The 12,907-nt window shown below is 55.5% G+C and overlaps 1 protein-coding gene across 12 annotated transcripts in view; it reads left to right on the forward strand.

Moving 5' to 3' along the window:
- Window positions 1-12,907, forward strand: part of LOC146203930 (protein spitz-like) — a 147,563-nt gene that overhangs the window by 108,462 nt on the left and 26,194 nt on the right. For all 12 annotated transcript variants that reach the window (XM_084588994.1, XM_084589001.1, XM_084588996.1 and 9 more), the window contains one exon: window positions 3,168-3,329. In XM_084588994.1, the coding sequence (XP_084445120.1) occupies window positions 3,168-3,329 (162 nt within the window). The remainder of the gene's footprint in view (window positions 1-3,167; window positions 3,330-12,907) is intronic.

Here is a 12,907-nt window from a genome sequence, read left to right on the forward strand (position 1 = left end):
AGCGGTTTCTATGTCGCAAACGTGGCCCCCGCTTTACTTGCGGAAGGTACTTTCACGCTCAAGAGATCTGCGGTTGTGCATGCTTCGGCGCCATGTTAGCTATTCGGTCTTCCTCGCTAGGCGAGGAAGCTACTGAGCGGACTTTCGAAAGCTACTAGCACCGCGCTTATTTCATGCGCGCACTTTCCGCGATATGTCAAAATGCTGAAATCGTGGCGCTGTGGTGAGAATGTGTTCAGGAAAAAAAAAAAAAATCACCTTGCCGCGCCTATTGTCCAACCTGAGCAACTTTGCCGCTCAGTATTTGTTTCCTTGTTTAAGTAATCAGTGTAAGCTTTCTTTCACGATATGGGAGAGCTGTGTTTATGTGGAGGAAAGCTGTTTATAACATGTCAAGTATTTGTTCCTCCGTACTTCATTACGCGTTACTTGTCATAGCGTCATGCACAGTGCACTTTCACCCGCCCAATATGAATTTACTGACGATGTTGGTATTGCTCTGAGGCTTCTAAGTTTGTATCTCTGTTGGCCGATGAGCGCGGGGATACATTTTACTGGGACTCAGACGCCCGTCGTTTACATCGCTGTAGAAAAAAAAAAAAAAAAAAGGATAGTGCGGTATTCTCGTCATGCGTATCTTTTCCTTGTTGAACATTCAGCCACTGCAGACTAGCGAGGCTTTGACCCACGCATGTGGGAAGTCTGGGTTTATTCCGAAGTAGCTCAGGCCGCCCATGATCTGGTACGAAAAGGTTTGTAAAAGGGGTCTGCACCGATCTCGCACGCACCAGACTCATCAGCAGCGGCGCCCTTTGGCGGAGCTCCTCTTGCGCCGTTGAGAGCTCAGACAATTATCGCATAGTTCACCGCATAGAAGGAGGGGGCAGTCGTTTACGTTTACCGGCTCCGTTCTCCTTTGCGTGCTTGTGCATCGGCATGGGAGAACAATTTCGGGGGCATCGTTGGTCCACAAATATGGATTTTAAGCCGAAACTAGTTCTTTAATTGCTGCCGGCTCGGAAAGGAAATACTGCGCGCAATTTCCTTTTTTTTTTTTCTTTTTTTTTTTTTTTTTTTTTTTTTTTTGCTCCAAGCAGGAGGAAACAGCTGGTCTGTGCAACTGAGTGCTCGGCAAAGGAACGCAAAAGACCAAAAGCTGGGCGAAAGGAGGGTATGAAAAAAAAAATAGAGCAGGAGTTTGAGTAGAAGCTCAACAAGCAAGTGGCCTCGTGTGCGTCGGCTCATATTTTTCTTCCGTTTGAGGTACGCGTGCTGCCGCGCACGTTACAAGAGAAGCCTTTTCTCTCGAGGAAGTGCGCAGACAAAGGAAGAATAACAGCGGCGGCTGCTTGTGGGTCTCTCGAGAAAATGCCGGGGAAAGGGCGAAGCCTCGGGAGCGTGCCACATGCTCGGCGTAGCTGCGCGACTGCGTGGCTTCGGCGGCAGAGAATAAGAGAAGTATGGAACGCCGACGCGGCGCTCGCGTGTGTGTGTAATGATCGCGGAATGTGCTCGCCTTTGTCTCCGCCGCGGATTTTTTTTTTCTTTTCTTCTCCGAGAGGTTTCGCAAAAAAAAAAAAAAATCGCGTTTCTGAAAGAGGAAACGAGGTCTGGAGCCCGTCTGGGGTTGCACCTAGAAGTCGCCGTCTTGATACCGCTGCCGTGCGTGCCGCGATGAGAGATGAACCGCATGTCAATTTTTGAAACGCCCGTGCGCCGTGACAGTCGGGGCTCTAGGTATGCGGCTGCCACGTAGCTTTGATATAACGGCCCTCGCGAAACGTTTTGTGCCCGATAACGTCTAAAACAGTGGCCGACGACCCGCGTGGCAGGGCTTTTTGTTCCGCTTCTCACGCCTGGTAAGCGTGGCAAGGGGCGACATTCCCTCTTGCTGCCCAGAGCGTTCCGGGAGCTCTGCCGCACGGCTCGCAGCAGCTGTCCCGGTTGTTTGTCAATGGCCATGGTAATGTTCAGAGAGCGCTGCACTGCGTTTGAGGTCTCCAAATCCTGACACCTTTCCCTCCTTTCTGTTTCACTTCACAGCTTCCGCGGCGTGACAAAGGTACGTGTGACTAGGCTTGTTGCGGTAGCGCTCGTTATGACTGACAGTGTGTAACGACTATCGCTCAGCTGAATGGTACTGTTAGGCTCCCGATGCAGTTGCCTGCTGAGGCACCTCAGGCAACTAAGTACTAATTTGTGGTGGCGGTGAAGGTGTTTAGAATTCGCCCTCTCTCGGCAGGCAGTTAAGCAGCGCCCTTCGTGAGAGCTGTTTGACGTAGTTTTCAGTGTAATGGTGGCCCGTTCACGTAGCCGGTCAGCAGGCTGCAGCCTAACTTGGCTCAGGTGAATGCATCCTTAACGCAGCGACATTTTCAGCCGGGAAGCCGCGTAGCTGTACGACTCGCCTGACTTCCTGGCGGCGACGTTCAGGGACCTGTCTAGTTGCCGTGAGCTCCCCTGTCTGATGGAGTCGTCCCCTTTTTCCAGCAGACACATCCTTTCGCGTAGCTGCCTATCTCTGTGAGGCAACGGCGGAAATGCCACGCTGATAAGCGCCCGCATTGCGTGCCTTTTGAAGCGGTCCGCTTTCATTATGCCTCCTTCTCTACCCAGCGGTGTTTCTCTGGAGACCCGCTTTGATTCGCGTGCCGTACTCGTTGTTGCCGGCCGTCCCATTCCGAGCTGGCCGAGCATTCTTTCCGCGCTTATCTGGTGACAATTGGCCGCCATCCGTCCCGTCGCGGGGGGGCTCTTTTGCATGTAGCGGCACGCGCTGGCGAGGCGGCTTCCGTCTCTCTGATCGCCCGTCCCTGTTTGGCATGCGTCGCTGATGATCGTTTACAGAACGCAGGGACAGGCTCACGCAGCGACGAGAACTGCCTGGGGGCAGCTAAAGAGTGTGTGCTACACATCTTTCCATCGTGTGTTGGAGAGCAGGCTGACGTGATGCCTCTTAGCCTAATTGCTTCTTTGCGCTGTGTCTTGGCCACTGCTCGGAACAACAAATCAGGCCGGAGCAAGTGTACGGAACGCGAATCGAGTCTGCCAGGCTGAGCACATGAGGGGGCCTCAGAAGCGCCCTATGGTCGCAGCCACATGCCCGCATCGCTTTCTCGACTTTGGGCACACTGTCCGATGTGAGGCTGACCATTGGTTCTGCGCAGGCGCTGGTTCCTCGTCGTCCCCCTCGCCGACGTCCAGCTGCGGAGCGGGCGGTCCCTGGTGGCCCAAGGGCCTGCTGCAGGTAGACTCCCGGAGGCTGGCCACCTGCCCTCCTGGCTGGCTCCTCTTCATCGTGCTCGCCGCGGCGCTCCTCCGGATAGCAGGTACGTTGCATCATATCCTCCAAGTCCGGACCTTCAGACACGTTCCGACTCTTACCGAGGGAAAAACGCTGCAGCAGCCGGCAATTATCGCGTAACGGTGTGCGTGAGCGAAGCCAGTGATCGAATTGCCGTGAGGGATTTGCGTTTCGTTTTTAGTCTAGCCGCCGCGCTGAATGAGGAGCGAAGTCGCGTGTGAGTACAGTGGTCTGATTAACGGACTACCCAGCAATGCAATCTCCTGCACCAACCGTAGCTAGGGAGGCACTTTTTCCGAACTGTTGGCAAACATTATAGACTAGGCATAGAAGTACCAGCATATCAGACGCCGCCTACGCCCGCGCATTGGCCGGTTCTTGCGTATACCCCGCCACTGCGCGTGCGCAGAAGCCGTCCGGCAAACCGGTATACGCCGTCGTCTTTTCTACGATAGAAGTCTGTTACCTCGACCTACTTTTACACAGCCGCGTATCCGAGCTCAGCACAGCCTGTTCTCTGATCCGCCACCACCTGTGGTAGAGGAACGTATCCTGCTCCGGTTTTGTCTTTCCGTCCTCTTCTCGTTCTCACTTTTCTGGCATGCCGGCTCTTTCCCTAGCGGGAGACTGTCTTCACGAGAGGGAAGAGAAGGAAAGGTCATCGTGTTCTCCCCTCTCTGCCTTCCCTCGCGCGTGGCAGTTGGAAGCTTGCCTCCCCCTCGGACCCGGGCGCTAACGGGCCGCTCGCGCACGCCGTCTTGTTCGCTGTTCGCGTCACGGCTGCTGCGAGACTTGGGCACGTATACGCGGGCGGTCTTTTCTGTTATTGCGAGGGGCGCTGCGAGGCCTCCCCTTTTCCTCTCTTTGTAGGGGAGCCTGGCAGAACACCTGGTGACCGCCTTGTGCCTCGAGGGGCGTTCTCTCCCGCTTCCTTTCCTGCGCGCTGTTTTCTGCTTCGCGAGCCTGTGCACGAGGCAGGCGACGTGGTAAATCCGCGCTCACGCAAGCACGCGACGGAGCGCTGATATACCACGGCTTTGCAGCGAGGCCTCCCCCATCCCTTGCAGTCCTCGCTGTCTTGAAGCTGCTACTGCGCACGAGTGGCGGCCCCGTCTGAAGGCGCTGCAGCGCGAACTGAAAGAAGCGGGGACGCCTTTGTAGTACATAGCGAATGAGGAGTGTGCGCGCAACTGAATGACCCTAGAAAGTGCCGCCTGCTGTTTGACTTCGCGGCCCCACTTGCCTTGCCTTGCGTGTCCTGCGGCTGGGCCGTGCCCAACTGCTACAGTAATCGGAGGCGCGCAGCGGGTAAACGGAAGGTGGAGCTGGAAGTAAATACTCTCGCGTTTGCAGTGGAGCTCCTAGTTGGGACATTTACGACCGGCGTCTCTATCGGTTACTTCAGAGGGCGCATAGCGTGGCGGATGAACCACCATGGCACGCTATCCGTTGACTGCTACAGCATGCTCATTCACGTATACCTCGCCTTAAAAGAAGAAAAAAAAAAGGTGCTTACCTCATTTTGCAGGGACAGTGCGTGCGTTTGTTTCTAATTGTCGTGCAAAATAATTGAAATTGGGAATCTTTCTTAGCTGCGGTTTCGGCGAACGAGTTGTAGAAGAAATTACTCATCTGTCCATTCCATCTTGCCTTGGTCGCAGTTACTTTTTTCGCTCGCCTCGGTCATTATGAAGAGATTGTTCGACCGCGCGACGGTGGTTAGCAGTTCTAGTTATGCGTTGTCGTCGCTCATCCTTCTTGAGAGAATGTTTGACTACCTGCTTGGTCGGCAGCGGACACATCGCTTCATCGTCGACTCGCCCGCCGGTCTTGTTTAAGAGCGCGTTATGTGCGCAAACAGTCGAGCATTTCTTCTCCCGCGCGCGCCACCGGGAAGTGTCGGCGGCAGTCGTAAATCTTCCTTCGACGCCGGCGGCGGCACTTTTTTGAGATGGTCGCAGCTCGGTTGGGGGGATGGTGCGGGCCTTTTCTTCGGCTCATAGCCCGTCGCCGCGGCTTTCCATTCCCTGTCGTCAAGCTCCGAGAGCTTTTCCTTTGCCCTATCTCTCTTTGCCCTTCCACGCTTCCCTGTATTGATCGGGCGCCCTGCTTCCGTTTTTCATCGGATTTTTTTCTTTCTTTTGCTGCTCGGCGCAGCTTTTGGAGGCATTGTAGCTTATTTATTTTCCCCTCGCGTCGGCGGCTTCCTTGTGCCGGGTGGTTTCCGGGAATCGGCCCCAGCGGAGAAATACCTTTCCGTGGGCTCCCGAAGGTCGGCTTCTTGGTGGCGACCTTGCCCGGCTCCTCCTGTCTGCCCTTTGCAACGTATGCTCGCGTCGGTGTTCCGCGACTCCCGAGAAAAGCAACCCCCAGTGGTCGCCTCCGGCTGAGAGCCACGCTCATTGCGCTTTTTTTTTTCCCCTCTCCGTGGTGTCGTCGCTCGCTAGTCGGGGCGACCGTATTCTTGGTGTTCCTCTCGAAGGTGACCTCCAACGACACCGCGGGAGCTGACACGTGACGTCTCAGTGAACGCGGGTGCGCAGCCAGCTCTGTTGTGGATCTTCGTGTTTAGATCCTTGCTTTGTCCAGCGTCTTCTGGACGGAGATTCTTGTCCCTCCTTCTACTAGTGCGAAAAGTACATCACAGGCATAACATGGCTGTTGTTGCCAGCCTATTGGTAGTTACGGAGTGCCGCATCTGTCTGTGCATGGGGCATTAAAGGCGGACGAGCGACAATCGCCCATGATGTCGCGGAGTGCCGTGACGACGAGCAGGAGCGATGCACCCTATGCCGAGCGTAAACGAGCAAGGATGCTCGGGACTGCTAGGGAAAGTTTTCTCGCCGATAACTGGTTTGCCTCCGTTTCTCGCGTCGGTTTCATTTTCAGGGAAAATCCGTAGGCGGGAGTTCGAATCCACTGTGAAAACAGCCTTTCTCGGGTGGGAGTACAGCCACGCGCTTAAAAAAAAAAAAAAAAAAAAATAGGGGGGGGGGGGGGGGGGGGCTAGGCCAGAAGAGGTGTGCAGCCGTGCTGGTCGATGGGTCTGAAGAAGCAGAATGAATGATTTGGCAACAGTGGAAGCGAGCCCCCTTGCCGTGCGGACGCCGTTATTATAGCACAAGTGTATAAGCCCGACGATGTTATTAGGTTAGTTTTGCTGCCACGTTTCCACCGTGTCAGGGGGAAAGGCTTCGCCTCCGTTCCTACGCTAGTCTGCATTAGCCATTTTCTGTACCGGCAGAACAGATGCCGCTTCTATCGCTCTTTTACCTATGAGCGTGGTGCTACAGTATCGTCCTGTAGGAATAGACTCCTGAAGACAAAAGAACATAGGAAAACAAATTGGGGCACAACGAATGAGGTGTGCTCTTTTCCCCGATCGCGTGTAGACAAAGCGAAGAGGGGGGGGGGGGGGGGGGTGAGCAGGCATCAGCGGCGATGTCTTCGTTAGACGCGGTCTTCAATTACAGAGTCGTCGAAACGGAACTTGCCTCCGCCGCGCCGATAGCCCTCCTGCGCGCGCGGTGGCTTGTGGCCGAAGTGGGGGTGGGGAAAGAGCCGCATTCCTTCTGCGCGCGTGCGGGTGGTCGCGGCATCTCTCCCCTCTGCCGGTGTTCGGTTCGCGGCGCGGGCCACTTCTCCTAAAGAGGTCCGGCTGTGTGCACGGGGTTGCGACCTTTCCTGTCTCTTCGGCGGCGTCCACTTCTGCAACCCCCCCCCCCTCCCCTTCTCCTCCCCGCCCTCACCATCGTTCTTTCGGCGACCCATAGCGTACCGGGGCCGCCGAGCGAGCAGGACAGCACGCAGGCGCTCTCAAGGAGTAGAAGAGCGGCCGATTGGCCACGGTCCCTTCTAATGCGCACGTTTTACGTTTTGCAAACAGACACGCCGGGAGAGAACAGTCCTCCGGCAAGGGGGAAAGTCGTGTGCCTACGTGGTGTGTTGGGGGGGGGGGGGGGGTTTGATGGGTCGCGTGTGCGTCTTTTTCTCTCGCTTTTCCTCTTTGAGGCAGGAGCGCGCGTGTAGCGGGGGAAGACCAGGACGCAGCGTCTTCATTTCGTAAGGCGGGGAATTCTCGATCGGGCCCCTTTTCTTCTACAGTGCGTTGTTTGGGCGCGCCGTAGCTAACGCAGGCAATCAAGCGTGTGCATGCGCGAAAAGGACCGCTCTCTCACCTCTGGTGCGATGCTTGCGGCTAGGATGTATGTAAGAACCACTGAATTTACCCATACGAACCGAGGCGTTCGCTTGAAGTTCGCAGTCCTTTCTTTTTCTCTCTGTCATTCACATTGTTTTGCCATCTTAAATTCTTGCGATCATTGTTACCAATATCATATACCCTATAGGTAGTATATATGCCCTTCCATTATTCTCTCAGCATTGGTTTAAACAATTAGCTATTGCTTTGGAAATAGCGAGCGCGCTTCTCCCTCCGGTTGCATCAGTGGGGATAGGATGGTGAGCTAAGGGGCTCAGCTGCAGCGTAGTGTGCGTGGGAATTTGCTTTTTTTTTTTTTTTTTTTTAAACTTCGGTGCTTTCTTGAGCCGATTCACTTGTGACGCGTGGCGTCTGCCCTCTCGTTCTCCAAGCGTGTCAAGTGTTCGGCTCTGGCATGTGGGTCGCATCCGTGGGGGCGGGCCGGCTGCATCCGGGACACCATTTGCCGACGTCGCGCGGAAACGAGACACAATGCGCGCACGCATCGTCCTCGGCGCCTCTCTGCGTGGCGAGGCTGTTCGCAGGTAGCGCAGCGACAGATTGGCGGCGCCTTTGGCGGCATTATCTCGCTCCGAGGCAGTGCTCGGACGTCCCGTCGCGCACCACGTCCGCGCCACCTGGATCGCGGCCGGCCGCTCTGGCGGCGCGCGCTCGGTCGAGCACAGCGCCGCGCAAGGCTCGGAGAAGTACGAGCACGCCATTGTTCACAGCTGCGTTCTTCGCCGCGCTCAAAGTTTTCCGGCGTTGAGCAGCCGCGGGATCCGTTTTTAACTAGACCCCCCCCCCCCCTTTCCATCGCAGTTCATGGTAGTATCTATCCGTCGTCGTTCGTTGCAGGCCGTTGAACTGGAGTGCCTAGATGCCACTTCATGTTGGCGACAGCGTTTGTAGTGGAAGCTACCGTTTTACTTGCAAAAGATTGGTTGCGAGGACCTGTTCTGTGGGCAGTTCGGTAGTTCTGCCTGGGACATCATTTCGACGCCCAGCGGCTGTTTTGCACTGTTGCACTTTGGCCTGCTGTGTAAAGACTGCTGCTTTGCGCAATGGCAACGCGACGTGACGTGCAACCGCGGAGTGCTGAAGTCGATGAGCTTGTCGTGGACACAGTTTCAGTAAGTCCCGGCCCGTTTACGTGGCGTGCTGCTTTCACGCCGAGTTTAACTTAAGCGCAGATTTATAGCGTTTGCCGGATGAGAAAGCGCCTGTGAATTTTGTGCCGTGGCCAGTGTTCCGATTTTGTAAAAACAGCGTTAGCATACGAGTACTCGTGCTATCCGCTAGGTGCAATACCTTGGACCCGCTGGCGTGCAAGTTTTCTTTCGTTCGCTGGACATCGAGGGTGTATATTGTGTTCATGGGTCAGAATTGGGCTGCGTTTGGGGATCGCCCGTACTGAAATAGTCCACGTCAAGTTTGGAAACGAGTTCTGTTGGCCACGATAAAGCGCTTCTTCTGAGAGTCATCACGCTCATGGAAACGTGCAGGCTACGCAAGTGGAACGCGAATGGAACGTAAATCCTGAATTCAGCGTGGTGCACATCTGTAACCGAGAAAGTGCACTTTTTTGGCATCGACGCGCGTCTGCTGACCTCGACGCAGGTCGACCAGGTGTTTGGCAGGTGTTTGGCGCATGATAGCCTTAGATGCTTATGCGCCATAAAACACAACACACAACAGCAGGTCGACCCCTCAGAAGCACCGACGGGACCTCGGGGGTGTCTTTCAACGCTCCTCGCCAACCGTGGGCAGACGCGGCGTCCTAGTCCGTTCCGCCGCCGCGTCCCGTGCCACTCTCTCTGCGGCGAGTTCATTCGCCTCGCGCCGAAAAGCGAGAGGCTCGCACCTCAAAAGTCGCGCGATATGTGCCGTGCTGCTGCAGTGTATATACAAGCTCGGCAGTTGAGGGGCGCTGCCGTCGGCCGGCGACACGGGTGAAGGCTCCCTGGGCCTGCTTGGCTTGGCCGCTCAGCCGTGGCGCCTTGTTTCCCCTTGGCTGGCTGGACCTCTCCTCTGGCCGGACGGTGATTAGGGCCCCCGCGGCGAACGCTGCCCCCCCTTTTTTTTTTTTTTTTTGTTCCCTCCGCCGCTCTGTGTGTTCTACATACGCGTCCTGGCGTGCTGCTGCCAGCGGGCCCCTCTCAAGTCACCAGAGTCCGGCAGCGAGCCTCCGCCAAGCACCCCGCCGGACCAAAGGCAGACCGTTGGCCGTGCAAAGTTTTCTGTAGCGATGAGACTCCTGTCGCTGAGCGTGACCCGAAATTCGTGCTGACGAGTAGTCGGTGCGTGTGCTAACGAAGGTTTCGCGGACGAAGCCAGGCTGAGTGGCGGCAGAGGGCTGCCGGTCGCTCCTCGTGTCGACAGGTGTCACTCCTCGTTGGTCAAAGGTGACCCGTGTCGGCCGCATTAAGAGGTCCCTTATTAAGTGGGCGTGGTTCCTTCAAACTCGTTCATTGTGCGTCATCGCTGCTGGCTGTACGGCCCCCCTCTCCACGCGACGACCGGCGCGCACAACGCCCTGTCTGTTACCGGGTTGACTCCGCGTTGTTGGTCCCGGACCGTGCACGCGGTCGGCGCCGCCGCCTCTGTTTGTTCCGGCCAAACGCCCGCGCGCACTGCCCGAGTCGTGGTGGAGGGAATAGGCGAGCACGCGCCTCTGCCGGCGGCCCTCTGCATTTTATTTTGTTTTATTTATTTCTTATTTTTTGTCGAAGCGCTCGTTGCGCATGACACCTTCGTATACGCCGCGGAAAAATGGCGCATGCGCTTATCTTTTCGCCGTGCGCTCAGGCCAGGTGACAAGTGCCGAGGGCCATTGTAGATCTGTCCAGGCGCGGATTTCACGGGGATGTCGGTGCCGTGTTGGGGACAGTTTTTCTTTCCTTTTTTTTTTTTTTTCGTTCTTTTTTTGTCGCAGCCGTCCTCGAGGTCCGCGCTAAGTGTTGCGTCAGATGTTGCGCAAGTAGCGGTGCCTATGCGGCTTCGAAAACTATTGTCTACATAGCCCGCTTTCGCTATACCACAATGGACAAGGAAGCGTGCGGATGAGCTTTGTTGGAGGAGCAACCGAAAAAAAATATATATATATATGACGCTGCACGAAGAACGGCGCTGCCGCTTGTTGGCGCCGGCTCAAAAGGAAAAGTGCTGCGATCCGCGTCCGTCGATGCGTGGCCATCAGGCGCGCGATGCGTCCGAGGGAGGAGCGGTGGAACACGCCGTTACGGAATTCCTGGTCCTCCTCGGTCGTCTGATTGCCTCGGCGTTTCGAAACTACCAGCCGTTGCTGCGTTTGAACGAGTGGGTCTGCACCGCTGACTGGCCTCACTGTTTGCTATGCGGTGATTTTCTGATGTGGGCGCCTTGTATAGCTATTTAACAATACCACCCCAATGTCTACAGGCCGGCTTATCGGCGTCCAAGCAAGGCGCATATTCTGTTATGACTGTGTGAGTAGTGAAGAATGTCTGCAGGTTCGCGTATCCATTATAGGGCGGCAACCTGAGGCAATGCGGATGCGAAGGAGTAATATGGACTTGTGGGCTTGCCTTTAACCAAAGCAGTCTTCAAAATGGAGCACTTTGGATCACTAAACGGCGTTGAGGTGAAAGCCTCTATCGCTCGGTGGTCCGAAGTCCTCCGCTACGGCACCTCTCTCTGTTTTGACTCCCACCTTCGCGATGACGTGATAGCGTAAGCTACCAGCCAAAGCCCCGCTTTAACCGAGCCGTATGAACGTGCCTGCGTGGCCTAGGGATAACGTGAATGTGAACGGTTCTGGCAGACCGATTCTGATATCACCCTCCCATGTGAAAGGAGAGGCCTGAGTTGGCAGCTCCTGCCAAAAGTAATGTCAGGAAGCCCTACGTCCAGTTACTGCTCGGCTATGTCATCTGCCAACTACCGCCTCCCGCGACCTTCTTCGTCTTGCCTTTGGATATAACGAACGGACGGTCACCGCGAGTATGAGCGCTTAAAGGCTTCAGCCGTTGGCTTTTCGCTGATTTGCAGACGTATTGGCCCTGCTCAAAAGTGTGGTGGCCATTTTTAAGCGAGTTCTGGTTGGGCCCCATATACTCTGAGTGCACTGCTTACATAGAAAATATAAACCTCGCATGCTTAAATTTGAGTGATTCGTTTTGTGGAATCGGTAGCTAGCTGTTAACACTACCGGCTCTCTTGTCACGCCCAATGGCTGGAATCGTGGCGCCTAGCCTGGCGCAAAACCGCATCGAGCTGAAAGCTGAAAAGGCTGCGGTGCAGCACGGAGAGTCAGCGTGGCATGAGTCGGATTTGACCCTCTTTAAATGGTCTTGTGGGTGCAGACCTTTTCTTGAATTTGTCACGAAGCTATTTTGGTGTTATTGGGCGTTTGCTGTTGTAGTTCATTGTTTCAGCTTCGTTACCAAAGCTCCTGCCCGCCTGTATCAAGTATTTTAAGTGTACTGTACGTCAATTATACAGTATGCTAGAGAATGATCTGCCGATGACCCTCTAAACTTACGGTGCGCGTCCCCGCATGCGCGTTTCTTTTGCGGGCTTACGGATGTGTTTTAGCTGCGTTATTTCTTACAATCTGTTTACTGATCAGCGATTGGATGGCTAAGGTCGTCGTTCTCAAGCAAGTTCACGGTGAGTCGTCAGGGCTTTTAGTTATTCTGGAAAGAGAATGGAATTGCCCTGTTGGGTGTGTATTTCTCGGGCACCTCTCTGCAGCGACTGCTTTTAAAGACAAGGGCCGTTTGCTGCTGCGGTAGCGCCCACCCCTCCTCATTTCATTCGCCGGTGCTGCTGTGTGCGAGGGGCGGCTGCTTTTTTGAGGCCGCAGGAGGGGGAGTTTCGATATCTCGGGTTTCCCCTTTATTTTTCCTTCGCAAGCCCAGCGCGCGATCCGAGGAGGAGGTGCGAAAGAATAGCGCGTTCAGCCACCTACATAAGACGGCGGCAGCAGTCACGGAGCGTTGGCGACGTCCGACGTAGGTGACAAATGAAATCTCCCTGCTGCTCTTTCGTGCACGCTTTTTCACTGCTTCCCTCATCTAATTCTTTCACGTGCCGCCTTCTTGAAGCAGTGCCCCCCCCCCCCCCCCTCCTCCTCTTGCTGGTCGTTTTTTGCCCTCTTGTGCGGCAGCAGCACGCGTTCCCCGTTTTGCCGCTGGGAGCCAGGCGGCTTCCGTTTCCGTCCCTGTTTCCGGTTGGAGAGGAAACGAGACGGTCCGTTCGACCCGGCGTCGTGTCTGTGGCTTTTTCGTTTTCGTTCCGTCTCCGTTTCGTCTGCACAGAAGCTTCTCTCCTTCCTGCCGCTCTCGGGCCCGTTGTCTGCTCCGCTTGATCCGCCGTCTCGCTCTGTGCATTCTCTTCTTTCTATCGGTTCCCCTTTTTTC

The sequence above is a fragment of the Amblyomma maculatum genome, chromosome 1 (genome assembly GCF_055883805.1).
Source record: "Amblyomma maculatum isolate TAMU_Amacu chromosome 1, ASM5588380v1, whole genome shotgun sequence".
NCBI lineage: Eukaryota > Metazoa > Arthropoda > Arachnida > Ixodida > Ixodidae > Amblyomma > Amblyomma maculatum.